Consider the following 27,603-nt stretch of genomic DNA (forward strand, 5'->3'; position numbering starts at 1 on the left):
CTGCACGACGCAGGCCCATGAGACTCAGCCAGTGTTCAAACAGCTCATGCCAGAGGCTGCTCTGGGCACCAGGAAGCAAGAAACTTATAAGGCACCAACCCTGGCTTTGAGGAGCCCCCAATTTAATGAGAAGTTGGAGCAGTAAAGAAATGTTACAGTCCATGTAGGAAGTGCTATGATAGAGGCAGCTGGAGCACCTTACCGAGCTCAGGAGACCAGGGGGGTGGGGGGGGGGGGCTTGTCAGAGGGCACAGCATTGCAAGCAGGGCAATGACCCAGTTCTAAGACAGACTCGTCACATGGCAAGCAGAGTCGGTCAGACTTTGGACAAGTTTATTGACTTCTTTGGAACCTCAGTTTTCTCATTTGACAAAACTAGATGGTCAAGAAGCATCTAGGATTATTGGGACACGTAAATTACATAATTCTGACACAGCCCCCCCAACTCTGGGTTCCTGGTATGGGGTAAGTTTTTAGTAAATGTGAGATGCTGTGATTAGTACTGTGATTATGATGGCTATTTCAACAGAAGAATTATAAAGAAAGGGCTTCAGGAAAGGATTGGGAGTGACTCAAGCAGGCAACCATCAAAGCACTTTGTGCAAAGATCAGGTCCTTTTCTGAGCACTGAAAATTTGCCTATTTAGAGAGGCGGCAAGCTGAAGTGACATTTACTCCCCGCGGAAGGACACAGGAGGCAGACGAGTGGTGAAGCTCATTATCTGGTGATGCAGCCGCAGACGTAATGGTCAAAGAACAAGACTTCCAGGGGCTGCCCCAAGTTCGCCACACACGCCTCTTGATTAGAAAGAATAGTCCATGCAAAGGTAGGGCATTTTACACAGCACTGCAGACATGCAGAGAAGGTGCTCAGAAAATATCTGTCGAAAGTCTGGTTAGAGGAGATGAGAAGGAATATCTAAGAGAAAAGCACAAAGATTTAGCTTTTTACCAAATACATGGATCCTCATTTCTCAGCCTCCTTACCCCCACCCAAATCAATGGGTTGGCTTTGTTATGTGCTGCTGCTCTCCTTCTCCTTTCCTGCATTGCCTCTTTCTCTTAAAATTGGCTCTGGTGCACCCCAATAGCTACAAACCCTTAGATACCCAGAGAGCACGTCCTCCTCCCCAGTAGAGCCGGAAGCATCTGTCCCAAACTGAGCTTCACTGTGAAAGAGACATTATTTCCACTCATGAGAGCTACAAGGTATGTGAAATAGTGAATTTCATGTAAATATATGCACACTCAAGTGTATAAAAAAGAAATTATTCTACAAAGACTGAAGAGGAACACTCACTGTCAAAAGACATTTTTAATTCTTGAGCATTTGCAGGGAAAATTGACTTTAAGCTTGGCTAAATCATGTAGAAACTGTGTTTTCTTATAAACATGGGAAAGAAACATTCAAGAAGTTTTATCAAAGAATGGGAAATCTAGCCTATTAACCAGGCCTAGGCTCACCACTGTCCCCACCACCTCAAGCAGCACCCCCTTCCCTCTGTTCTGAGCTCACTAAGCCTTGTTGAGGAGTGGAAGATGGCAGCTGTATGTGTCCATTGGCCACTGCAGCTGCCTCAGTGTCCACACCTCACCTCCCACCAGTAGACTCCCTCCACCTCTTCTAATAAGCTCCTTGCCCTCTGGTTTTGATTCGGAGCTCCAGCTACTGGCTCTGCCTGGACAGAGACCTAGGGAAGCCATCAGCCTGAGAGGCAAGAGGCAAGGCTTCATCTGAGGTTCAACCAAAGAAAAAGCGATTTGCTCCCCACTTGTCCAGGGGGACTTGGTGGTCCCAAGGGTGAAATCTTGGCCATCATCCCACCACAAGTTGGGAGAATGACTGCCTTTCCTTCTATCCTTTTGCACGTGCCATCAGGCTGCCCTTGGAGATTTGACCTGGGGCTCAACTGTGGACATAGGGAAAGGGTGAATAGGGAATAAAGAGGCACCAGAAGCCTGTATGCCTATTTCACAGAAAGGGCAAGACTTGGAAATTTGGAGAATTTCATTAAGATAGAGACATTCTTTCACAGCAAGCCTCATGTTTTGCATGTGGACATGATGGGTAAAGAGGTGGAGTTCTTCACCCAGGGTTCAAGGCCGGCCAGCTCATGGCTAATGTAGCAGGACTTTCAGCAAGACCCTGATGCTGTCGGAGTACACGGGGCTCTCTGCTCACCCCCTGATTCTGTGTAATGACCTCAGCTTCTTCCTGCCCTCATTCTCTGCCCACCAAGCTGTCCAACAGAAGGAGGCTTTTATAGACAGATGATAACTAGAGGAGAATCTGGAGATTTCACGTGGGCTTCCTGGCCAGCCATGTCTCCCACACAAACCAGCAGGACCCCAGAACCAGGGTCCCCACCAAGTCCTGAAACTCTTCAGTGGGTATTTTTAAGAGGAATCCCAGTTCAGCTCTGAAGTCAGTGAAACCATTCTGAAGGCTCTGCTTGCTACAGAATGTTTACTGAGAAAAGACACTGTGCCCAACTTTTCTGGACAGCTGTCCTTTAAAGACTTGGGCCACCAAATTCATCTCTGCCTTTCAGGAGGAAATTCATAGAAGCCGATTGGGCATTTCAGGCTTGAAATATGAAGGTATTATAATTGTCCTATTTACTTACGGTTAAACTCACAAAAAAGTTTGGGGTTTGTGTCCCTTCATGTCTCCAGTTCTCCAACATCAGGCCCCATATTGATGTCTCCATTAGCCCTGATGACACAGCTGGGAGCCCCAGGTCTCTGCTCCTGACAACTGCATTTAGTTTTGGCAGGTTGGATTTACAGTATCTCTAAGACATCAAAGTAAACAAGTTCAACGGACTGCCAGATTTGAAGCTCAGATGATAAATCTGAGCTGAAGTACAATACTTAGGATTTGTCACAGTAGTGTGGACAGATACCCCTGGGTATCTGGGGATACCCAAGGATAGCCCTGGGAGCCTGTAAGGTGTAAAGAGAATCCTGCTAGAGGCAGCACCCAGGATCCAGCCCAGGCTCTGCCGCCTCCCTCACTCCCCTCAGCCACACTCCAACCCAAGAGCAGGCATGACATCTCCCTCACCTGGCAACTGCATCCCTCCCTAACTACTCTGACATCACACCTGGCCTGGCCCCTGCAGTTGAATGAGATCTCTGGCCTCCTAATTATCTTTTGCTATTCCAGGCAGTGCCCTTCCCCAGAAGGTATATCATAACTTTAGGTTCATTTCCAGGAGTCCTGCTTCATTTTGCTTTCTTAAATAAATGACCATCAAGATTTATACCATCACTTTCACAAAGTGATGCTTGTTGAACTTACGTGCATTTTACTTACATGAGTTTAATGATATGTGCTAGGCAAAAAGAGAAAGAGAAAGATAACCTTAAACATTCTGCAAAGACCAACTTTCCAACCGATGAGTGTAAGCCTTGAAGTGCACATGAATGGGAGAACTAAATCTTTCATCCTCTCAATCTGTCTCTGTTTCTATTGGGCCAGCATTTAAAGACAAACATTTTGCATACAGCATGGCCCATAAATGCAAGCCTCCTAACTTCATCTGAGTCTCGACCAAACAAAAAGTGATTTGCTCCCACACCAAGGGGCAAATAACATCACTCCTTCCAAAGTGATGTTTCAAGGGTAATGAGACTTGATGTGATTGTTGCCTTCTGCCCACCTTTAGGAACTAACCTTATAAAAAACATGACTCCAGCCAAGCTTTCCCTCTGATAGGCATGTAATCCAACTCTCCTTCATAAAAATGTACTGTACTGCTTTATTACAAGATATTTTTATAAAGATCTACTACTAGACGGTAAAATCTCTAGATATAGAGTGTGAGAAAAGAGAACAGGGAAAGAAAGTGAAATCGAATCTTGTCCATGAACACTTTGGGTTTGCTGTGGTGCTGGCAGCCATCTGGCTGTAGGAAGTTGCCACCTGGCAGATGGTAAGTTCCGGCAATTTGCTGGGAATTTCAATTGAAGGGACCTGTTCTTTAGCTGGAAATAGCTCAGGAAAGGGAAGGAAAACAGACTTGCATTGAGTTCTTACCGCATGCCAGGCGCTGTGACAGCACCCTGAGCGTGCTATTTCTTTTGACCTGCACAGTACCCTGTGGAACTGTCATGGTCCCCATTTACATTTGGGAAGCCTCCAGCTTAGGGAAGGCAACGCTCCAGGCATACTAGTAAGTGGCAACGCTGAAACCACATAATAGGATACAGAAATCCATGCTCTTTTTGTTGAAGAGTTTAACTCACAGATGCCAGACACTTAAGAGGCAGTGGCCTGCGACAGTCACCTCAGAACTGAGCTGCAAACACTTCTAAGGCTTCTGCAGAGTCACAATTCCACTTTGGAATCCTGATTCAGACCCTATCCAGGAGCTGGGGGAACTGTGTCCAGGGGTCGCTGGGCATGCGCCCCTCTTTTCTTCCTGTAGGGGGCAGCCACTATGTGTGCATTAAATGCAAACTGACGTCCTATTGGAGGAGAGGTGGACTTGGTTTGAGTTCTTTCAGAGGGGAGGAAAGGTTCCTAAGTGAGGGAGGGAAAACGAAGTAAAAATAAAGCCAGGAAATGTGAGGAGGCAGAAAGCATTCATCAACAGAACCACCACAGGGAGGCAAGAGAAAAAGGGGGAGCGGTTGGCCATTGAGAGAGCCAGGATACTGAGAACAGTAAAGCTGCCTGCCCACAGTTCATCCATGGGTACATGGACCATGTGGGCCCGGCAGTGAGTATGATGGTTGATGGGCGTTCACAACAGACTGAAGATAGGAGACTCCCCTGGAATGCTCTGGACAAGCCCTTGGGACTCTCGTGTGGCTCTAAAAGGAGCAGTCCCTCGAAGAATGACAGATTTTGGACATCTGGTATACCCTTGCAAATAGGGCCACTAAGCCAAATTTAATTTGGTTCAGAAAAACAGAATAATGTGATGTTTGATGCAAAAAAAAAAAAAAAACAGCAAATGCTAACAGATAGGCAGAAATAGGTATCCGGACTTGGAAGTAGAAGACATAAAGAGGCATAAAGATGTGGAAGATGTGGGAGCAAATCACTTTTTCTTTGGTTGAGCTTCAGATGAAGTTAGGAGGCTTGAATTTATGAGCCAAGCTGTATGCAAAATGTGTAACTTTAAATGCTGGCCCCATAAGAACAGCATAACAGCATAAAGATTTCACCTTAATATAAGGAAGAACCTTCTGATCAGTAACTAGATGATGATAAAATGGGTCATTCAAGAGGTAGCAAGTTCCGCATCCCTGCAGATATTCCAGCAAAAGCTGGGACCCCTTCTTCAGGAATGTTATGGAGCAGATTCCAGCATGGAGTTTGAGGCTAGACTAGATCATTTTTATATTGAACAGGCTGATTTTCTGTAGTTTAATGAATGAAACAGTGACTGCCTATACTAATAGTTTAAAATACCATTTTAAATAACTATTGGCTATATTAAATTAAAGGCACTTGGCAAGTCAAATTCCCAGCTTGTACCTATACCCAGGGTCACTTTATAATTCAGCTCTCAGGGTCCCTGTTCATTATCCCAAGCTATCTGGCAGCAAAACCTTTCAATATCCAAACAAGTGCCTCCTCCCTACAGGAAAGTACCGTTCCTTTAATATGTCCTTTAAGATCATGGTAATAGTTGTCCTTGGACAAGTCTCTGTAGGTTACTTTCTTTATTATTTTATCAAGTATGTCAATTACTGCCTAGACTGCAATTGTAAAGAACTATAAATACACTTATGTTATACATTATCAGACAACGAAAGTAAATATCATTGATGAATGTGCTTGTTCACCCTGTTCTACTTTGCAAACCAGTTAGCTTTTGTTTGGCTGACACAGCATTCTTCAAAAAATTGTAGCAGGGTACTTTTAGGGAATGCATGCCTGGCTCCTGCTTGTCACAGCTCTCATTGGGTCCAACGGTATTACACGACTGCTTCACACTTCACAGAGACTATCATTTCCTATGGATCTACCTTTGACAGTCTTCTAGGATGGCTACCAAATGAGAGCCATTTAATCTCAGTGGGTTTACAGATTGTCAAACACAAACAATTGCCCCTTGTTATTTACCTGCTTTGTGCCCATGCCTCTGGCTGGCAAATGCTAGAAGCAGGTCTTACCCTACATGTGCAGCCCTCTGTCTGCTCCCAACAGGTTTCCAAGCACCTTGTGTAATAAGTACTTGTCAAACTGAATCAAAGACTATGTGTTCCCTCAGCATAGGACTGAGAATTGGAAATACTTACAGATGGATGGACACAAAAATGCAGACTAAATTTAAAATCACTGTGAAAATGAATGTTGCAGGGTGGTCTTGAAGATATAGATGTGTTCAGAAAACAAAAGCTGGTGTAGCCAGTCATGATGGCTGGTGCCTGTAGACTCAGCTATTGACCGGCTGAGGTGGGAGGATCACTTGAGCCCAGGATTTTGAATTCAGCCTGGGCAACATAGTAAGACCCCATCTTTAAAAAAAAAAAAAGCTGATGTTGATAATAAAGCATTATACTAGCAATAGAAACGAGGATGCATGTAGGAACTTCCTTCTTACTACAAAGCTTTAACAGGCCATGGAAGATACAAGAGAAAGGTTTGTGTGCCAGGAGAAAACCTGAGGCCTGCCACCTATAGCTTCCAAGACATATTGGGGACAATTGTGGTCTGGGTAGGGTTTGCTTTCCCAAAAGCTCACAGGTGGTCACAGCAGCACCAGACCTTATGCTTCTCTTGTTGCAACCTCTCTTCTAAATGCCTGGAACAGTGCTGGGCACAAAATCATCCAAGCATAGTTATTGATGGCTTGATTACAATTTCCTAGCAATGAGATGCACACAGTTTACAAAATGTCTGCAAATGTGGTGATTCTTACCTTCCAAGTCTCATGATATCACAAACTGAATAGCAGTTTTGCCTCACATCCTTTTCCAAAGAGGTCGCCAATGTTGATTCATCCCTTTCTTGGTGAAGTTTGCATAAATGAGGGTGGGACTCAGGAGAATGTGTCAAGGAACTGGCCCAAGGTCTCTCTCTGTTTTGGCCCCATTGTGCCTCTCTGATGGCCTTTTGGGAAGACTCTGGCCTGAGACCCAGGCCTTCCCCTGCATCTGGGGAGGCACTGTCCCTCCAGCTGTCCTCTTGATCCAGGATGGGGCTGGTACATGAGTCAGTACATGTTGCCCTGGTGAATTCTTTGTCAGCTGAGAGTTCAGGTGTCTATTAAAAGAAATGCTACTGATTACTGGCTGCGGGATGCACATTGTTTTTTTAAAAATACAAAGCTTTTTTCCCCCATGTGATTATAGATCAGAGTAGTTACAAGATGGGCTTTGAGGTCTGTCTATCACCATAGCATCCCAGCTCCTCCACATGCTCCCGGCTGGACACTGGGCAACACACTCAGGCACCTTAGCTTAGGGGGCTTTGGAAGCTCTCCATAAATGTGAGCCTTATTTTTAAATAAAAAATATTTGCAAAATTTAGACAAAGATAAAAATGGAAGATAAATATGCAAAACAATGACTCTATTCCACTTTCCGATAAGAAATGTTTTCTTTTTAAGTTTTTCATCTTCATCTGTCATCTCAGGGCTTGTCTCCCTGTCTCCACCCCCATCAAGGTGATGTTCTTTCCTGGGTCTCCTCCTCACTTTCCCAGACATGACTTGCTTCGTCTCAACTGCTCACCTCCCTGTCAGCCTTTTAGGTTCTGGTTTTGATGATGTGCTATGTCTTGCTGCCACTGCTTGACCTTCTACAGAAAAACAATCTGTGTTTCAGTAGAAAACTGTTTTTATCTACAGCAGAACCTGCTGGGTTCTCTGATTCTGGCTTTCTCCACTGTCTTTGAGCTATTTTACAACTCTATAAATAAACAGGTCCTTTGAAATCTCTTTTGAGCCAGTTTTAACATCTGCCTGGTTCCCTCACTGAATGAGTTAAATAAAATCTTTAACATGTGTTCATTTTTATATCTGTAGGAATCATGATTTTACCTTTTCCTGAAAATTATCTTCCAGCACTTCCACCCCATGATCTCCATACCTGATGTAATAGAGCCCATGCCTGGGTTCCCACCCCTGCCCTCACCTACAAAAGAAGAACCACCCCAATGAGTGGTCTCCCCACATTTCTGATTGTACCTCCCTAACAATGAGAGGGATACACCTCCAAATGTGCACATTTATTTAATTATAAATCATAAACATTTACTACTCTTCTGATAGACTGGACATTATAAAGGATACACCAAAAATCAAAATTTTAAGAAGACCATATTTTATCACATTTTCATACTCTTTGGAGAGACCTCCAAAATCTGTTTTCTAACCTATCCTCTCCTTCTAGCTCATTATCCCTGGACATGCTCTCCAGCAATCCTTCCCCACTCCAAGACCTCCAGTCTGTGGAGCTGCTGCTTTTCATCATTACCCCCACTCCCCTTCCCTGTCACACATGTCCTCGGTGTGCCTCTTATTCTGCTTAGATTCCATGGCTCTGCCCCTAGATGCTCACTTACAGACAAGGAAGACCATGAGCTCCCACCTCCTTGCCCCTCTCTTCCTCCATCACGTGTCACTTGCAGATTCTGAGTTTCCATTTTAATTCCTACTCAAACTGTGTGAACCTCACCCCTGCTTCTGAGCCTCTGACTAGATTAGCTTCAAGTGTGTGACTGCAGATGTCAAATGGGCAGTCAAGACTTCCAGATAATCTTTCTCTGTGTCCTTAATCAATTCAGTTTTCTACCTCTGCTCTCTAAATTATTTCTCATCTTGTCTCTCTCTTCAAGTTTCTAACAACTCCACCCTGACCTTGCCTGTGACCTCACAGTGAGAATGGACACGTTCAGATGAGAACTCTTCATCTTCCCACAGCAAATTCCACTGAGCAGCCTGTGCCCCTACCCCAACTTCAGCTTCCACCTCTTGCCACCCATTTCTGTGCTCTACTTCATGGCAGCCTCTTAGATGAGTGTCTCTTCTCACCGTTTCCACGCCTCCCTCCTTCTTTCTTGCACCCACTAGCACCAGCCTTCTGTCCTTACCACCCAAGGGAAGGAGCCCACATCAGGGTCCCCAGCGACCTCTATATTTCTAAAGCTGAAGAACAATATTTTGTCCTTTCACTCTCTCTCTCAGCAACGTTCAACAAAGTGTGTCCCTCCCTCCTTCCTGAGAGCTTCCTTGCTCATTAGCCCTACTTACATGGAGTTGACCGTGAGCCCCACCCTTGCTTGGTTTTTCCACCAATTCCCAGGCCCCATCTTAATCTCATATGTTGTCCCATCTCTGTACCAGGCCTCTCAATGTTGTTATGCTCTGTGCTGACTTCTCAGTCCTCTCCTTGAACTTATCTGCACTCTTTCCCAAGGTGATCTCAACCATTTCATGGCTTTACACGACCTCTATATATGCTGACAACTCCCAAATTCACTTTTCCCAGCCCTGATCTTATGCCTATTCTCCACAACTGCCTAATAGACTCTTCACTGGATAGCCTATAAACATCTCAGTTTTAAATGATACCAAGAACTATTGTTTCTCTTCCATGCACCCCAGATGGCCTTCCCCAGCCCCTGTAAGCAGTCCCTCTCTTGGGAACTGGTACCAAGAGAGATGAAGTGGAAAATAGGATCTATGATTACCCTCCTAAAGCATGAAATAGGTATATGTGATCTAGTGCAAAGAAGAGAGGTATTGGAATCAGGAAAATCAGGCTTTTTACCTTCTTACCCCTCCTTCACCCTGCATTGGTGGTACCACCATTTCCCCAAGGCTTCCTCATGCCAAAGCTTGATTGCTCTCTTTCCTCATGCCTGTTTCTAATCCCAAAGTAGTCTCCTGAACTCCGCCTCCCAGATGTATCCCAAATCTGGCTGCTTCTTAACACTTCAGCTACAGCCTGAGTCCAAGCCACATCATGTTTGACCTGAATGACTGCTGCTTGACCTCCTTTAGTCCCTGTGCACCAGTAACCCGAGTGGCCCCTCTGAAGAACGGAGGAGGGCATTTCCTGCTTAACCCTCCATGCCAGCCCAGTGGCTTCCCACTGCATGCAGGATGGTGGCATCATGCTCCTCTGATCCCCAAGGCCCTCCAGGGTCCCTGCCACCTCCACAACTTCCTCCACTTCTGCTTCATTAACGATGGCCCAAGCACACTTGTATTTTTGTCCCTCAAACATCCAAGTGGGTTCCCATCTCAGGGACTTTGTTCATGCTGTTCCTTCTGCCTGGAATGCCCTTACCCCAAATGTGGGCATGGCTGCCTCCTTCTCAGAGGTGCTTTACTTTATGGACTAAATGCTTGCTCCCCAGAGCTGCTGACCCTTGTTCTGCAATCTGACCACTGGAGCCACCCAAGCAAATCACAATCCTCCCACTTGGCCTTCGGGTATGAGGAGGGAAAGCTCACCCCCACACCTCACCTGGACCCTTCCTGCTAGATCTTTATGGGCTCTCCTGGGAGGAGCTATTCTCCAGGATGGAAATACCACCTTTTTCCCCTGGGATTTCCTAGATATTTCAACAAAAACACAGGGTCCCAGCACCTTGGCCTGAATTGGTGTGTGTGAAATTTGGCCCTCTCTCACCTGGTTCAGTTTCTTAACACAATTGCTGTTGTCTACCTTCTTTTCCAACCCAGCAACTTTTGGATATCTTTCCCATAGCTCTTCCCTCCCTAGAGGCTATGTCAAATGACCTCTTGGAGTCTAAGCATCAACAGGATCTGGGACATCAAGTCCTTTATGTTGTCCTAGTGATGGTGTCACCCTCAGGCACAGTAAGTGATCATTTTATATCCACATCCTAGAGATGAGGAATCATGAGGCCTAGAGAGGACAGGCAACTGCCCAAGGCCCATGCAGCACAGCAGGTACAGGTGATCCAGGTACCCGCCCAGATCCCCCTCCAGGACTGAGATTCGCATCCTACTGCCTCATCTCCCCTCCCTTGGGGCAGCCCACACCCCAGCACTGGTTAGGGCAACAAGCAAAGGCACAGGTTCTCTTGTCCCAATTCATGGCAGCTCCAAGGGGCCATCTCTGCTCCAGGGCTCCCTCCAGGATCAGCTGAGGCCCTGTTTATAGCTGCACATTGATCTCTCCTTCTGCCCCACCCCACCTCAGTCACCCTCACAGGGGATGTTCTCAAGCACAGGCCCCATAAAACCTCCACGCTCACATCTCTGCTGCAAAATCTGTTTCCTAGGAACCCCACAGAAGGCATGGCAATGGGTAATTGTATCTGTCAACTTGGCTAGGCCATGGTACACAGATAGGCGGTCACATACCATCTAGATGTCACTGTGAAGGTATTTTTTTTAGATGTGATTTGACATTTAAATCAGCAAACTTTGAGTAAAACAGATTGTCTTCCATAATGTAGTGGGCCTCATGCTGTCAGCTGAAGCCCTTAAGAGGAAAGACTGACCTCCCTGAGGAGGAGGGAGTTCTGCCTCCAGACCACCTTTGGGGTTGATCTCCATCAATTATTCTCTGGGTCTCCAGCCTGCTGGCTTCCCCTGTAGAATTTGGACTGGCCAGCCCTCATAATCACATGAGCCAATTCCTATAATAAATCTCTTTCTCTTTCTCTCACTCTCTTCATATATAAACACACACATAAACACACATACTCATTCTATCTGTTCTATTTCTCTGAGAACCTGACTAATATATGTGTCAAGGTAAAAATCCCTATTTTCCTGATTCTAATGGCTCTCTTCTTTGCACTAGACTGCACGTGCCTATTTCATGCTTTAGGAGGGTAATCATATATCCTATTTTCCACATCATCTCTCAGAATGGAAATTCTTCATTGGAAATTCCCTTGGTCTGCTTCTGAGTCTACTCTCCTTCTTCCCAGGCTTCCCTCTCTGAGGCCTGAGCTTCCAGAGAGCCTGGCCCTAAAAGTTTCACAGCCAAAGTCTAAACATGTAAACATCTACAAGAAGATCCAAATGTCAGAAGGGGCAGAATCAGGGAGATGAAGGAGACCTACTGAGTTTGGGGGCCAGCTATTTTCCTACCCCTGTGAGAGGAGGTGGCACTGAACCTACCTACAACCCTCTTAGGATCCTAGAGTCTGGAAAAGGGGGGCCCAACCAGAGCCAGGTAGAGAGAGTAGAAGACACTGCAGCCTACCTGCCATTCCTGCTCCATCTCAGGCAGCGCACCTGGAGGGGGTCGGCAAAGGAGGAGCGTGACTTCCTGTGGGGCCCCTCTCAGTAAATGCAGCACCTCCTGCGAGAAACCAAGATTCACTGTTAGATTTGGGCTTGCATTGCTGGGGATGCAGTGATGTTCTCCCCACTGCGTCCCAGGCACTAGCTCCTCCTCCCTGCACCTTGATCTATTTCTCACTCCAGAGAACTCCGGAGAACCCTGCTGTGGGCCTGACTTTTCAAAGTGCAAGGAACCAAGGTCAGTGGCCTGCAGCTTCCACAAAGTTGATGCAATATGCTGGGCTGTGCATCACCTTTGTGCAGCTTGGGTTCTGGGAACCTCTCATCTGTAATATTGCAGTAACCTCCTCTCTGCTCCCTGCCTTCACCAGTGTCACCCACCTGCCTCCTTCCACATTGCTCAAGGGAATGGCAATATCTGCCAATACCAATGCCTTTTCTTCAGAGAGAGAAAGAGTGACTCCAACAAATCGCTGTTCATCTCAATTTCCCTTTCCTCCCAACCTGCCCTCATCTTGGGCCACCAATTGTGCAGGCTCCACCACCTGAATCTCTAAGGCCTGACCCTTGGCTCTGAGCTTCCTATCAGGGCTTGGCTTGGGCTCTGGGAACCTCTCACCTGTAGTATTGCTGTGACCTCCTCACTGCTTGCTGCCTTCTCCAGTGTCACCCACCTGCCTCCCTCTGCAATGCTCAAGGGTAGTTTTCCACAATGCAGATATAACTGAGTCCTTCCTCCACTGCACACCCTGGCTGACTCACTTTTCCCTCAATGTAAGCTCCAAGGCATAGCACATAGACCCCGTTTCTGCCTGCCTCTGCCTCTCACCACAGTTCCCTCTCTCCCATCTACTCCCCTCTGCACCCACGTCCTAAGCCCCTGCCATGCTGAATCTGTTGCTCCAAGCCACCCTCTCAATGTCCAGGGTTCAAGGTTGCCTCGATAGCTCCTATTTCCTATTTAGACCAGGATTTCTCAAACTCTTGGCACTGTTGACCTCTCAGGCTGGACAATTCCTTATGTGAATGCCTGTCCTGTGCATTGTAGGGTGTTTAGCAGCATCTCTGGTCTCTACTCGCTAGATGCCAGAAGCACTCATCAGTTGTGACAACCACAAATGTCTCTGGACTTAATCAAATATCCCGTGAGAAGGAAATAATCCCTGCTTAAGAACTGCTGATCAAGACACTCCCCAGTCCCTGCATCAGCCACGCAGGACTTCCAAGGGGTGCACTTCTTTCCTGGCTCACTGGTGTGAGCACTGCAGCGTGGGCTTTCATCTCCCAGGATACATATCTCCTGCCATCACCGCTGTTTCCTGTCCATGAGCTCTGAAACTGCATGAGCTGTCTTCCTCTGTGTCTTGAGTCTCTCATAGAGTTGCCAGCCCAGCAGTGGCTCTCAGAGAAGGGTTCTTGGATCAGGAGATGGATGGATGAAGGCATGCCCTCCCACCCAAGCATATGGTGTTCTAGAGACCTCCCCCCAGCCCTGCCCAGAGCCACTGTCCCCCTTTGTCCATCTTGCTTTGTGTTTCTGGAGCTGACCTATAAAGGCTGCATGAGGCTTCCTGTTGGGCTCAGCTAGGGGAACACGGCAAGAGACCAGAGACAGAGAGGAGCAGAGGTCATTGCTCCTTCCAAATTCCTCCCTTCAGGTTGCCATGGGATGACTACAACCTCAGCCAAGGTGAGAGCTCATGCCAGCGAGTCCCCTCCAACAGCTCTCCATTCCTGGGGTGGAATAACTGCTCTTTCCCTTCCCCTTTGGCCTCGGGATAGGGGTAACTGCATCCCACTCTTCCTAGCCCTAGGCCACAACATGCTCCCTTGAGCTTCCTAACAACCTGCCCACACCTTTATTAAATGTTCCTCAAATGACTCCATTTTCTTCCAGAACTCTGTCTAATATATACAGTATTTCATTACTCTCTCTTCTTAAATTGCATTTTTTATCATAGACAGGACAATCAGTGTAATAATGTATGAAAAGCTGTAAATGTGTTGAGAAATGGGAAGGAGAGCAGAAAGGGACCCACTCTAGTCCCTTCAGCCCCACGCCCACCTCTCAGGATGTGTGTGAAGAGACATCAGCTAGCACAAAGGCCGGGGCTTTATCTTCAGCTTCTCTCATGAACCCAGTGAGAAGCAAGGCTGACTCAAGGTCAGATATTTAAAAACAGAGATTTTAAATTAAATGTGAGCATGTACCACTAATTACTCTCTTTGTGTGATTAAAATCCGGGCTGCTGGTGTGATTTTTGAGAGCCCAGAGTTTTCCCCACGGCAGCAGGCTAGTAAGAGGCAAAGCTGGGGCCAGCCTGCACAGAGAGCTGCATTGCCCATGACCCCCGGCACCTGGAAGATGAGGCCTTCCGTGGACCTTCCATTCACGGCCAGGATAATGTCACCAGCTGCAATGGCCCCATTCTCCTCAGCTGGCTGCCCCGGAAAGAGCCTCTTAATCCTCACAAGATCACTTTTGAGATGGCTGCAGCTCTCTTTCTCCATCTGCACGAAACTGAATCCCAAACCATTGGCATTCTTTTTTAGTTTGACTTCAAACTTAGGACCTGTAGTGTGGGATGTTGATAAAAATAAATTCTTCAGTAGATTACAAGTGAAATTGACCAGTCTCAAAATGCAAATTGTCAAGTAGATGAATTATTTCTTTTACGTTCAAATAATTCCTTTGCTAATTTTATGACAGAGTACATTATGTATGTTATAGATTAGTGCTGTCCAATAAAATATAATGTGAGCTATAAATACAAACCACAAATGTCATCTTGAAGTTTTCAAATAGCTACATTAAAATAAAAGGAAAAAGCAAACAAAAAATAAATAAAACAATTTAAAAAGTAAAAGGAAACAGGTTAAATACGCTATAATCATACATCTTATTTAATCCCATATATCTAAAATATTACCACTTCAACATGTCATCAATATGAAAAAATTATTAACAAGATATTTTTTATTCTTCTTACGAACTAAGCTTTCAAAATCCAATACATATTTTATCCATTTAGATTGGTCACATTTCAAGTCCTCAATAACCACATGTGGCAAGTGGCTACCATATTGAATAGCACAATTATAGATAACTCAACTATGTTTATACATAAAGATATAGCTGCTAGGCATACACAACATGCTCTTGGCATTTAATAAAACTTGTATCACATACATTCCTATTACTCCTTTAGAACTCTAGTCATTTGTAGTATACTTGAAACTAAATTTTGCATAATTAGACCATGGAGAAAATTATGGACAATTCTATGGACAATGCTTTAGCTGCCATTTTGTTTACCCATGTAGGCTGACCATAAGACAAAACAGTTGCCTCTGGGCACCAAGGATGAACAGAGCTGGCAACCTACATGGTCTGTCCACCAAAGAGGCCTCTGGGCTGCCCCGCTGGCATCAATGCACAGAGGGACAGAGCACAGACTTGCAAACTTCACCAGGGCAAGAATGGAAGCATGTGAAGCAATTATGTGAAGCAATTATGTGAAGGTGTGTCACACGACCAGTTCTACCATCGCCCTAAGGCCTCCTCCACTCTTTGGAGTCCATTTCTCAAAGGCCCCAAGGGAGTGAGCAAAGGGGTGAGGACAGAGGAGACTTGATTTAAACAGAAGCATGCCCCTTTGCCCCACCCCTACCCTATGGCTGGCTTGAGTCTTCTGCAGCAAAATCAGAAAATCTCTATGAAGGGACTAAAACATGGCTAAGGTCCAAATCGTTCTTACTGAGGAAATCAGCGTGTTCCTGGCAAATACCAAAATCACAAGGGAATTGCAGAGGGGCAGCCCATCGGAAAACGTGCAGTTTTGTCCCTCTAAACGATCGTTCGTTTGCCTTTTAAAATGATGCTAATAACAAGGCTAGATTCCTGAACCTTCTCTCCCAACCTGCCTAGTCATTCCTCAAATAACTTTGTTACAAATGACTTGGCTGGACTGTGAAGCCAAATGTATCTGAAAGTGTATGACCCTTTCAGTCAATTTCATCCTAAATATTCACACAAACATTAACATTCTGGCAGCTGATCAAAGGACTGAGGAAGGCTGGGGGCAGAAAGATGCCTAGAAATCATTTGGGGAAAATGCATTTGTTTCCAAAAACCTATTCCATGAGATGGGCTTCCATGGCATGAAAAAGCCGATCTCAGCATGATCACCACAGCTCGCTTTCTTTTCAGGACCCAGAGGAAGCCTTCCTGCCTTTCCCTTTTGACTTGACAATTCAAAAGCGGCACACAATAACATGACAATAGTAACACTCAATTCTCTCCCCTCTCACCATCTGTCACCGAGACACAGCTCAAAGGCCTGCCAGGCAAGGCTGTTACCAAGGAAACAGCCGTGCGTTCATCTCCCATGCTGTCATTAGCAGAAGGACACTGCTGTGTACTCCTGGGGACTCTTCTCTCTAAGACCAGTCTTGCAACCTAGAAGGAAAGGTGAACAAACTCAGTTTACACTTCATATGGCAACCAGGAGGCACTCCCTTGACTCTGCAAATGCTTCTTAATTTTCGAGTCCTTCCTATAAGCAGACTCATTTGAATCTCTCAACTAGCCTATATATTGGGATCTAGACCCAGATTTCTCAGTGCTTATTAGACAAGTGCACCTGAAAGCAACACATGTACCTCCACTTCACACATGCAGTGCCACACTCATTTTCCTCCCCTCACTCACCCTCACTTCCCCTCCTCGTTCTTCCTAAAACACTCCTCCCCTCGCATTGGCTCACCCCACCATTAACCTGCCAAGGGCCACATTTGGAGTGGTCCAGCTCTCCCCCATCTGGTTTCTAAGATGTGAACATTCCCCATCAAGAACAGCTCCTCAGTGCCCCCTCCACTCCACCTCCTCTCTCACTGCCAGTGACCCGCTGGGCCGTGGCAAGCTCTAGTTACCTTGGCTCGCTGGACCCTGTCTGCACCCTTCTTGGTCCACCCCATCATGGCTGCCAGTGAATTGGTCTAAGACAAAAACTGAACATGCAACATTCTTGATTTAAAGTCTCCAATGCTTCCCATCACCTAAGACCCAAACCCATGCACCCCAGGTCTGTACCACCTGCCCTCCCCTTTCTTTCCAATGTGATTTCCCACATTTCTCCCCACAACACCATATACCCTTGTCGCCCTAAGTGTGATTCAAGAACCAGCAGATAGACATCACCTGGAATCTTCTCAGAAATGCCAAGCTCCCATTCAGGGCATGTGGCCCTGCCTTCATCTTCCTGTTGCACCTGTCACTCAGCACCTGGCCCAGGATCCCAGAGGGACAATTCCTACCTGCTTAAGCTGCCAGGAGGCCAGCCAAGTACCCTCTCTACCCATGCTCATTAGCAAAGGTCTAAATATCAGAAGGTGCCAATAAATTATGGCTCTGTTCTCAAGATAGGTCAACCAAAGTCACTAATATAAGCAAATTTCACCAGACACCAGAAAACCGCTTTGGGAAAGAAAGCGAAAAGTGGCCAGAACATTGCCCCAAGCTTGCTGGAAGGGCCTTCAGGAATCCCTCCTGTCTCTGTTGACTTTTTAGTTGCCAAAAGAGGGTGATGCCAGCTCTGTGGCTCAGGACACAGAGGCAGTTAGAGGCTCCTAACCTCAGGCAGAGGACTCGGCACATTGGGATAACATCGAGTCACTGCGGGGCAGGGAATAAAGGGGACATAAAGGATGAATGGCTCTGCTCTTGGCACCCTGAATTCCTACCTCATTGTGAGGAAAAGAATCCCAGGACACTCTGACCCACGCCCCGGTGGGTACAACACAGGGTGAGGGGGAATGGCATGAACAGGGAATGGAGTGGGGTCATCCCATGCAAACGTAGGGAGGTAAGAAGGCCCATGGACACAGGGCCAGCGGGGCTGGGGCAGCCAGAGCCAGGCTAGAGCAGTCTCTTCACTCCACCTTCTCCATTCCGCTGTCTGATTCCAGAATTCAGGCAAGCCACCAGTAAGTTTCTAAGGCTATCTATGGGGGGTGAGATTTTTTTTACTCAGAAACATCTATCTGCTATCTCCTGGGTTTCATATCCCCATAGAAAAGTGAGGGTAAGAAGAAATGGAAGAGAAAAAAAAAACTAACGAAGAAAAAGTCTTGTTTCCTGCATGCCTCCCTCCCACCCAGAGGCGATTTCAGCTTCTGATGTTGTTCAGGAAAGTTCCGGAAGGAGGGGAAGCTGGTCAGCAACAGTCCACTCACCTGCCCAGGACCCTTCAGGCACTGCACAGCCTGCTTGTGGGTGAGGCCGCACAGAATCACTCCATCCACCTGCAGGAGTCGGTCACCTGGGAAAGGGATAGACGTCATGTCATGACCTGGTGCTTGAGGCTGCAGGAGGTTCCCTTCCAGGAGGCCCCTGCCCGGCACCCCTCCATGCAGCCTGGAGAAGTGGGAAAGGAAGCTGAGGTGCCAGGTGTCCCCCTGGAGTCAGCAGGAATCCTGCCTCTCTGAGCAGTCTCACTCCCTTCTTCTCAGGCACATCACAGATCAGGGATATAAAAGCCTTTCTATTATTGGCTCACAGAATGGTTGAGCCAGCTCTGTTCAACCTTATCCTTCCTCCTGTTTTCCTGTGAAACTGTTTTTTGAAAGTATTTTCAAGTCACTTAGATATTTATATCTCCAGGATGTATTTTTTTTATTTCAAAAAAAGGTCAGGGAGGCATGGTTGACGCTGGGGACACCAGAATTCTAGGGGAAATGGAGATAAGTAAGATCCTAGGTTCCCCTTTTGGCTCAATTCTGGCAGTTTTGGAGACCAATAAAAATCACCCCCTTCCATCAGAGAAGTGGGAGCTGAGCAAGGGCAAACAGAAGGCTCAGGTGTCCTCCCCGGATGTGCGAGTGAGTTTACCGAGGCCCACTTGTCCTCCAAGGGAAGCAGTATGTTTTCCCATGGAGGCCAAAGAGCAACACAAGTCTTTCAAGTCTTCTACTATTTTTCTATCACCTATGCTTCCCAGTGTGCCACTGCAGACCCCCCAACCTATCAAATGGGCAGGGCAGGTTCTATCACCTCCTTTCCAGGTGAGAAAAGTATGACCTGGGGAGGCAATCATTTGCATGAGTTTTCAGAATGGGAGCAGGGCAAGGCCTAGAGGCTGCCCCTCCCAGTGCAGGGCTCTTTACACCATGGAGCACAGAGTTCCCAATGAGGACCCATCCCCATCTCTCACCCTGTAGGATCTGCCCTTCCTTGGCAGCTGGTCCTCCAGGAACAATGGATTTCACATAGATACCACCATATGGCACACTGGTGTTAATGCCACCCTGAAAAACACAACAAAAAACTCACCACCCATCTTTCCTCCTCCAGGAAGCCTCCCCAACCTCCCCAGCTAAGGGAATCCCCACCTGCCCACCACTCTATCCCATGACCTCACCTCCGACTGGCACTGTCTTCTGTATTCACCTGTTCGTTTAGATTGTATTCTCCACTGAGCAATAAGATTAGGTGTTCATAAGCTTAACAATAGCAACTATGTGAGAGATCTGGGCATGTCCCCAGCCCAAGCACTGGTACAAGGCGGGTGCTCAGCAACTGCTCACGTGGGATGCACCACTATCTCTATATAGGTAGTGACCAGCGTAGGTGGATATGGCTGTGGGCCTGAAGGCTTGTGCCTGGCACGTCTTGTGTGCTTTGATGGGCCAAAGGATATGTGCATTTTTCATTATAATAGATGTTGCCAGATTGCATCCCTATGTGAATATGGATATACTTATTCACATTTCTACCAGCTTTGTATGACAGTACCATTTTTCTACATTCCACCAGCTATATTTGGCCAAGCTGGTAGACATAAAGTTTAAAATTTTATTTTAATTTAATTTGTATTCCTGTGGCTTTTCATGGGTTTGAGTGTTTTTCATGTGTTTAATGGCCATTTGGATTTGAGTGAGACATTTCAAGAATTATTTTTGAAATTAAATATCTGCAAAGAAAATCCAAGTTTTTGCCAGCCAAAGGAAATCATCAACCTCTTCTCAGCAAATATATATTTGTGAATAACCCAAAATTTAGTCAGTTTTTCAGATGAAAAATAGCTATGTTTGGTGTCTGATAAGGCTGTTACCCCAAGCCAAGAATAAATGGACCATATTTGGTATCAGCCTGTTCACTCCATGTGGATTCATGAGCCTTATTGCTTGGTTTCTTACTTGGTCCCTTAAAATCATCTACTGATGACAAATTCATTGCAGGCTTAGGGTCCAAGAAAACACATATCCTTGCTCTAGGTACATAGCATTATCACAGGGGAAAGCAAAGAATGCCCTCCATTCACATATCTCTTGAATTTCCTCTGAAAATTTTCATCAGCCATAGTGTCCTTACTTTGGTGGGAGATGCCATTCTATTTCCCATCAACAGTTAAATCCAACAATGACATTCCTGAAATCCAGACCCATTCCAGGGTCTGAAGGTAATGGATCACTTTTTTTTTTTTTTTTTTTTTTTTTTTTTTTTGAGACGGAGTCTCACTCTGTCGCCCAGGCTGGGATCTCGGCTCACTGCAAACTCCACCTCCCAGGTTCACGCCATTCTCCTGCCTCAGCCTCCCAAGTAGCTGGGACTACAGGTGCCCGCTATCACATCCAGCTAATTTTTTTTTTTAATTTTTTAGTAGAGACGGGGTTTCACCATGTTAGCCAGGATAGTCTCAATCTCCTGACCTTGCGATCCACCTGCCTCGGCCTCCCAAAGTTCTGGAATTGCAGTCATGAGCCACCGAGCCCAGCCTGTAATGGATCACTTTCAATACTCAGTAATAAAAGCAGCACCTTCCAACCTCTGACCTCTGGATTTTCACCAGCTTTGTGTGTGCCATTCCCCAACCCCTTGGGTAAACACAGTTATATGGGTAATCTCCTTTCACAAGGGTCTACCAGGCAGAGCTCAGAAACCAAATGGAAAGTGTCAGTCCTGATGGAGGCCTGGCCCTGGGATGTCTGAGCAAGAGGCTCCACACTGATTCTATGCTGGATGACAGTGGACTGCCCCACCCATCCTTGGCCAGATGACAGTGGACTGCCCTTCTTACCTTTAGCTTGTGTCCCTGAAGCCCCAATATGCTTCTCTCTCTCTGGAGTCCAGCTTGACCTCAGAGTCAGGACACATCAACCAACTCTGCCCACACTGCCTCCTCATGAGTTTGGAGTCCCCTAGTGCATGCCCTGCTCATCCTGAGGTTCCCCAGTACCTCTGTTTGTCTCTGAACTCATCCCCCAGTGCAGGCCCCCATTGGCTTTTTTATTTACCCCTTACATTTGTGCAAACTAAGCACACTGTCAGAGGTTGCCATCTGGGTGGAATGGCCACCAGGTTCTAGACGGACATCTTGTTAACTGCTTTTCAAGCTCTCCTAAAAACTCTTACAGTTACGCTGAATCCAAGTGTCCCATCTTCTTTAACCAGTTCCACAAAGTAGATTTCACCAGCACTGATTTCTGGAGGTGATGGAGGACAAGAAGAACCAGCACCCTGCCATAAACAAACAAACAAAAATAAAGATGGGATGAAGGAAGATGTCACCTCTTAGCTCTCACTGCTCTCAGGAGCAGGCAGCATTGCACCTCAGAAAGATCATGAGCTTTGGACTGGGCCAGCAGGGGATTCATTTCCAGCTTCATCAGGCCTTCTCCATGTGACCTCAGACAAAGCAGGAGGAAGATGAGGGAGTGATGGGCTGGGCTGATGCCACTTCTAGGCAGAGAATGCTTGGGTCACTGTTCATGTTCCGCTGTCCCTCTGCCTAGAAGATGGGGTCTTTTGTCCTATCTGCCCCCTTTACTTAGTGCTTTCTAATCACCATGAATGTTAGAAAATTCTAATGACACGCAGGAAAATAAACAAGCTGGAGGAAGCTGAACAACGAAGCCTCAACTGCTGAGGTTGAGACCTGAAGTGAGAATCTAAAGTCCACCATACCACAGAGGATCATCTGGCCACAAAGTTGGCCAAGAGACCCAGAAGAGCCTGCAGCATCTGGGTTGGGTCCTACAGCCTGCACCATGGTCAACGTGGCCTTAGAGCTCCCTTGCTCCCCTCAACGGCCCCCAGCCCCAGGAAACCAACTCTCAGGTTTGCCACCAAAGAAGCCCCAGTGTGAAGGCCTCTCTGCTCTGCTTCCTGCCAGAGAGGACCTACCAGAGGAAGGCCTGGGGTGAAGGTTTCTGCTCTGGAGGCCAATCCGAATCCCAGCTCTGTCCCCTGCTCCCTGAGAGAGCTTGGGTGTGCTCCTTTGCTCTTTCTGTCTCAGGTACCCAACCCATAAAAGGGGTTGATAATAGGAATGATCTCATTGGGTTACCATGGAGCTTCCATGAGCTAATACATATAAAGTGCTCAGGACACTGCCTGGCACACAGCTAAGCACTCAATTAATGGCAGCTACTATCGTTGTTCTTCCGCTGGCCTCCTGCATCCAGTTCCTCATGGGATGTTCTGTCCAGGTGAGCACCATGGCCAATTAGGAAGGCACTGTCATTCATGGAGCCCTATTGCATGCCAGATCCTTGTGACAGAGGTCAAGACACACTACCCCAAAATAGGGCACCTTGGCACATTGGAGGAATTGGAGAAACAGCACATGCGGGAAGGTTTCTCTGACCTTCCCCTGCCCTTCTCTTCTGAAGCAGGCCCTAAAACCTAGGAAGGATTTTCTAATCTTCCCCCGAAGCAGGGCACAAGACCCTCAAGTGAGAATGCCCTCCCTATATCTGGAAAAATGGAGCATCTTATGTGGGAAGACACAGGGACTGAGAGAGGAATCTGAACAAGCAGGCCTTGCTGAGTTCCTCCCACCTTACATACTCCTGCTTTTTGTCTTATCTCATTTCTCCATGACTCTCCATTCTTCATCAAATATACTCAGGGAGAACTGTTTCTTCAGGTCATTTCCATAAGAAGGCTCACATGTCACATAAAACTTATAGTAAATACACGTGGATGCTTTTCTCTCATTAATCTGTCTTTAGTTACAGGGGTCCCAGCTGATGAAGCTAAGATGAGTAGAAGAAAGATACGGGTTTTATTCCCGACACTGGGCATAGTACCTTAGTTTCCACGGCTGTGGACAGACATCATTATCTCCATCATAAAAAGAGAAGCGAGGTTGAAAGAGGTGCAATAACCTGCCTGTTTCAACCAGCAAGTTGTCCCAGCAAGAATGAGAAGGGCATACACTCAGCCTGAGTAAGGGAGGATAGGTCGTGGGAGACCTGTTTTCAAAGGTCTTGCCAGCCTTTGGAGAAACCAGTAATATCAGTTCAGCACCTGGCGCTGGAAACACTGGGTGCTGTGACCACCCCTGAGCCTGAAGGGCGAGAGAAGGGAGTGGTCGATGGACCCTGATAGGAGCTGTGCTCTTTGTAGAGGGGCACAGCCAACCTGTGTCAGCACAGGGAGAGAGTGGAATGAAGGGTGTGCAACTGAGACTCCAGCACTGCCACCCTGTCCTCACTCATCCCACAACTGCAGGCTCCTGCTGAGGCTTCGACTGGGCAGAACCAAGCAGAACACAGCAAGGTGACTCAGTCCATGAGCACCAGCTGTGCAGGGCCCAGAGCACAATGGAGAGGCTGGGGCATGGGTCTGGCGGGGCCTAAGAAGACAACACCACTGGGAGTCCAAAGAGACGGCAGAGGACAGCAGAGCTGGGACTGAAGCACACAGCCCTCCATACACCTACTCCAGATCCCATCTTCTTCCTCCATGGGGTATGGTCAAGAGCAAAGCCACTGAGTTCCCAGCTTGAGGACCAATTCAAGGACAAGAATAGGAGGTGCCTGGTTGCCCATGCCTTGCCATTGGCAGCAATCAATTTCCTCATGGTGCTATTATCACAACAATTATAATTAGTGACTAAGGACTCCAGAGGCACCCACACTGAGCCTGTGCCCAGACACTGTCCTAGAACTCTGCCTTCTTCTATGCGTTTTTCTCAACAACCATGCCATGCAGGCATTTGCTTCTGTATGCAAATGAGGAAGCTGTGGCTCAAAGGGGCTAAGTAACTTCCATCCACCTGACATGGAAAACAGAGAACAGGAAGGGCCTAGGGGCCAGGCTGTTGGGCTTCACAGTCTGTTCTCTTTCATCCAGATCTAGAAGGTAAACCAAGGGATGATTACCTTTAACGGCAGAAAGGAAAGCTGATGTCTCAGCCTGGGCACTAAGCTCTGCACCCCAGCCATGTCTAGTTCTTCAGTATTTCTGTCCTGGTCTTGTGTGTGTGACAACAAACTTCCCTGGTACCCGAAGCTCAGGATGTCTGTAGAGGAGACCCCAGAATTGGCTGTGCTATTCTTTTCTTCATCTGGGTTATTTCCACCAACACCTATAAAAACAAGCCAAGAAAAAGTCGGTTTCTTGGTGGCATCTCTATGTGGGCACAGCGTTTTCCTCCAGTGACAGAGTGATCGTTTATAGCTGCTCGGGTACAATATGAATTTAGCTCCTCCTGAGAGATGTTACATTTAGATTAGAGAAAGGGAAGATTCTACATGGGATTTAGAAACCTAGATAGAGCTTACGTGACCCAACTATGAATGCGTAGGCTCAAAAGAAGTTCATAAGGCCAGCTATCCCTTATTAAGCTCTAGCCATGTGATGGGCACCTTAGATATACATATAGGAAGATATGGACATCTTCCCATCTTCTCAGCAAACCCACCAGGAAGGTGTAATCCCAGTTCAAACATGAGAAAATAGAGTCAAAGCTATTAAGTGTCCTGCCCCAAATGCTACAGCCAGCATGTGGGAACTGTCTTAAACCCAGCCTCTCCTGGACACCCCACTGAGCACATCTGCAACCACCATGTGATCCAAAAACCAACGTATCAGGTCCTTTTGGGAGGCTTGGTAATAACCAAACTGCAGGCCCCTGTGAGTGAAAGCTAGGCCACTGATTCCTGCTCACCCTGTGTCTGACTCGTGACCTGGCATAGAACAAAGAAAAGAACGTGAGGTTGTGAATCAGTAGGAAAACCTTGGGCAAGGTACTTAACATAACTGAACCTAAATTTTCCTGTATCTAAAGTAGAGATAATATCAATATCAATAATATTGTAGAGTTGGTGAGGCTTAGAGATTATACATACAGAAAAGATTTTACATATGTAAAGAAAGATAAAAATATATATGTATATATGAAAGAATATATATTCCCTCATATATATATATATATATATATATGGCTCTCATACACCCACACACACACACACACACAGACATGCACAGCTTAGTACATGGTAGAGCCTCAATAAATGTATCTACTGTTAACATGTTATTATTAGCTGCTCAACAAATATATGTGGGAGGAATGAATAACAGTTAGATTTTCTTTAGACCTGGATACAAGTAGATTTACTACTTTTGATACAGACTCATTAACACTCAGGGAAGTGCCCAAACTCACATGCTGAATGAATTCAATTTAAATAAATCTGATTTAATGAATTTGATTTGAAGTTATTCAAATCTAAAGGTATCCAGCAGGGAGTGGCAGGGCCGCTGTTTCATAATGCTGTATTTCTGGCCATTTCATTCACAGATTCTGTCATCATTGTCCTTCTGACAGTATCATAAGCATCGGCTCATTCTCTTCCACATCCTCCATGAGAGGTGAGGATGGGACTTACGATTGAAATGAAAAGTCAAACCATGCTGCAACTGGTGTCCTGCCTAGTAGACATATGAGCTGGGAGACCTTTTTTGGTAAATGAAACTCAATTTATTGTAGACCATAACAGATGCTCATGATGGACATTTTGTCTGTCTGATCCTGATCTCCAATCTAGCCCAGCTGCCTTAACAGCAGCCTAAAGAGATAGAAGAAAGTCATGGTAGTCAAGTCTCTGCCACGGAGACCCAGCCAGCATCACCAAGGAAACGTCTTCCTCTGGCAGTGGCCCAGCTATGAGGAAACCCCACCATGATGAAAGCAGCATTGCCAAAAGGTGGCTGGGGTGCCACAGTGAAAGGACATTTTATTCCCAGCCATTGTGGGAAACTCATTGTCTGGAATTCTAATGTAAGGTTGTGGTTTGAGAATAGCAGACCTCGAGTACTGCTTTTTGACAACCTCCATCACAGCAGGCCATCCTTGGACTATGCTGAATTGTGATTTGGTCACCTGCATTGTGTTTCCTGACAACACATGGGATGGTTTGACTGCTCCTATCAGTGGAGGATGTGGAAGAAAACACAGGGATTGCTGAACCACTGCAGAAAGGAGAGCAGTGGTGCTGGGAAATCCGACAGAGACAGCAAGCCAGAGACTGGCATTGGGGACGTACTGAGGCCAGTCCCTGAGAAGGCTTCAACCCCTGGATGAAGGGTGTGGGGCTGAGACCCCAGCATGGCCACCTTCCACCACCCATAGCTTCTGGACGGGGGAGCTGCATGGCACTGTGTACAGGTACAAGAGTGAGAGAGCATGCACAGTGTTCAGAAGGCAAGGCAAATGCAGTGCCTGCATTTAGGACCTAGAAAATGCTGGCTGGTGTGACAGGAAGTTCTCCTGTATACAAGGGAAAACTGTACAACACCCCTCAAGTGTGAAGCAGCAATCATGAGCCTGAATTTGCAGGCAGTCTGCCGTTAGTTTACAGGATCACCCAACCAAAAAGCAGCATTGGTCTCAGGAAACTAGGGAGAAGGGATGTTAGCCTCCTCCCATTACTTCCTCCAGGCTCCTCAAGCTTGGTCCCAATAAAAACAATAGTATTTTCCTTTTATATAGGCAGTTGTTGCTCTCTCATTCTTATCTAAAGGATGAAGAAAAGCATCATCAAAAAGTACTTTACTCTTCAGGTTGATCAGGAACATGCACATCAAGTAAGAAGAGCGAGCTTGCCACAAAAATTCAGCTTTAAGAAAAGGCCAGGTGCAGTGGCTCATGCCTGTAATCCCAGCACTTTGGGAGGCTGAGGCGGGCAGATCACTTGAGTTCAGGAGTTCCAGACCAGCCTGGCCAACATATTGAAACCCCGTCTCTACTAAAAAATACAAAAATTAGCCGGGTGTGGCAGCGCGTGCCTGTAATCCCAGCTACTCAGGAGGCTGAGGCAGGAGAATTGCTTGAACCCAGGAGGTGGAGCCTGCAGAAAGCCGAGATCGTGCCATTGCACTCCATCCTGGGTGAAAGAGTGAGACTCCATCTCAAAAATAAATAAATAAATAAATAAATAAATAAGGAAAATCAAATACCGCATGTTCTCATTTATAAGTGGGAGCTAAATAATGAGAACCCATGGTCACAAAGAGGGGAACAACAGACACCAGAGCCTACTTGAGGGAGGAGGATGGGAGGAGAGAGAGGATCAGGAAAAATAACTATTGGGCACTATGCTGAGCACCTAGGTGATG

At 46.5% G+C, this 27,603-nt stretch overlaps 1 protein-coding gene across 6 annotated transcripts in view; it reads right to left on the bottom strand.

Annotated features, from left to right (window-relative positions):
• Window positions 1-312: 312 nt before the first annotated feature.
• Window positions 313-27,603, bottom strand: part of FRMPD2 (FERM and PDZ domain containing 2) — a 118,041-nt gene continuing 90,750 nt past the window's right edge. For 5 of the 6 annotated variants that reach the window (XM_016918207.3, XM_009440339.4, XM_001135868.6 and 2 more), the window contains 9 exons: window positions 24,366-24,571; window positions 21,610-21,714; window positions 19,409-19,502; window positions 18,432-18,517; window positions 16,509-16,656; window positions 14,556-14,770; window positions 12,157-12,255; window positions 6,882-7,225; window positions 313-919 (listed from right to left, as the gene is read on the bottom strand). In XM_016918207.3, coding sequence (XP_016773696.2) covers window positions 871-919; window positions 6,882-7,225; window positions 12,157-12,255; window positions 14,556-14,770; window positions 16,509-16,656; window positions 18,432-18,517; window positions 19,409-19,502; window positions 21,610-21,714; window positions 24,366-24,571 — 1,346 coding nt within the window. In that variant the 3' untranslated portion in view covers window positions 313-870. Of the gene's footprint in view, window positions 920-3,319; window positions 3,339-6,881; window positions 7,226-12,156; window positions 12,256-14,555; window positions 14,771-16,508; window positions 16,657-18,431; window positions 18,518-19,408; window positions 19,503-21,609; window positions 21,715-24,365; window positions 24,572-27,603 lie in introns of all 6 variants that reach the window. The other variant, XM_016918205.3, reaches the window with a different exon arrangement.

The sequence above is a fragment of the Pan troglodytes genome, chromosome 8, assembly GCF_028858775.2.
Source record: "Pan troglodytes isolate AG18354 chromosome 8, NHGRI_mPanTro3-v2.0_pri, whole genome shotgun sequence".
NCBI lineage: Eukaryota > Metazoa > Chordata > Mammalia > Primates > Hominidae > Pan > Pan troglodytes.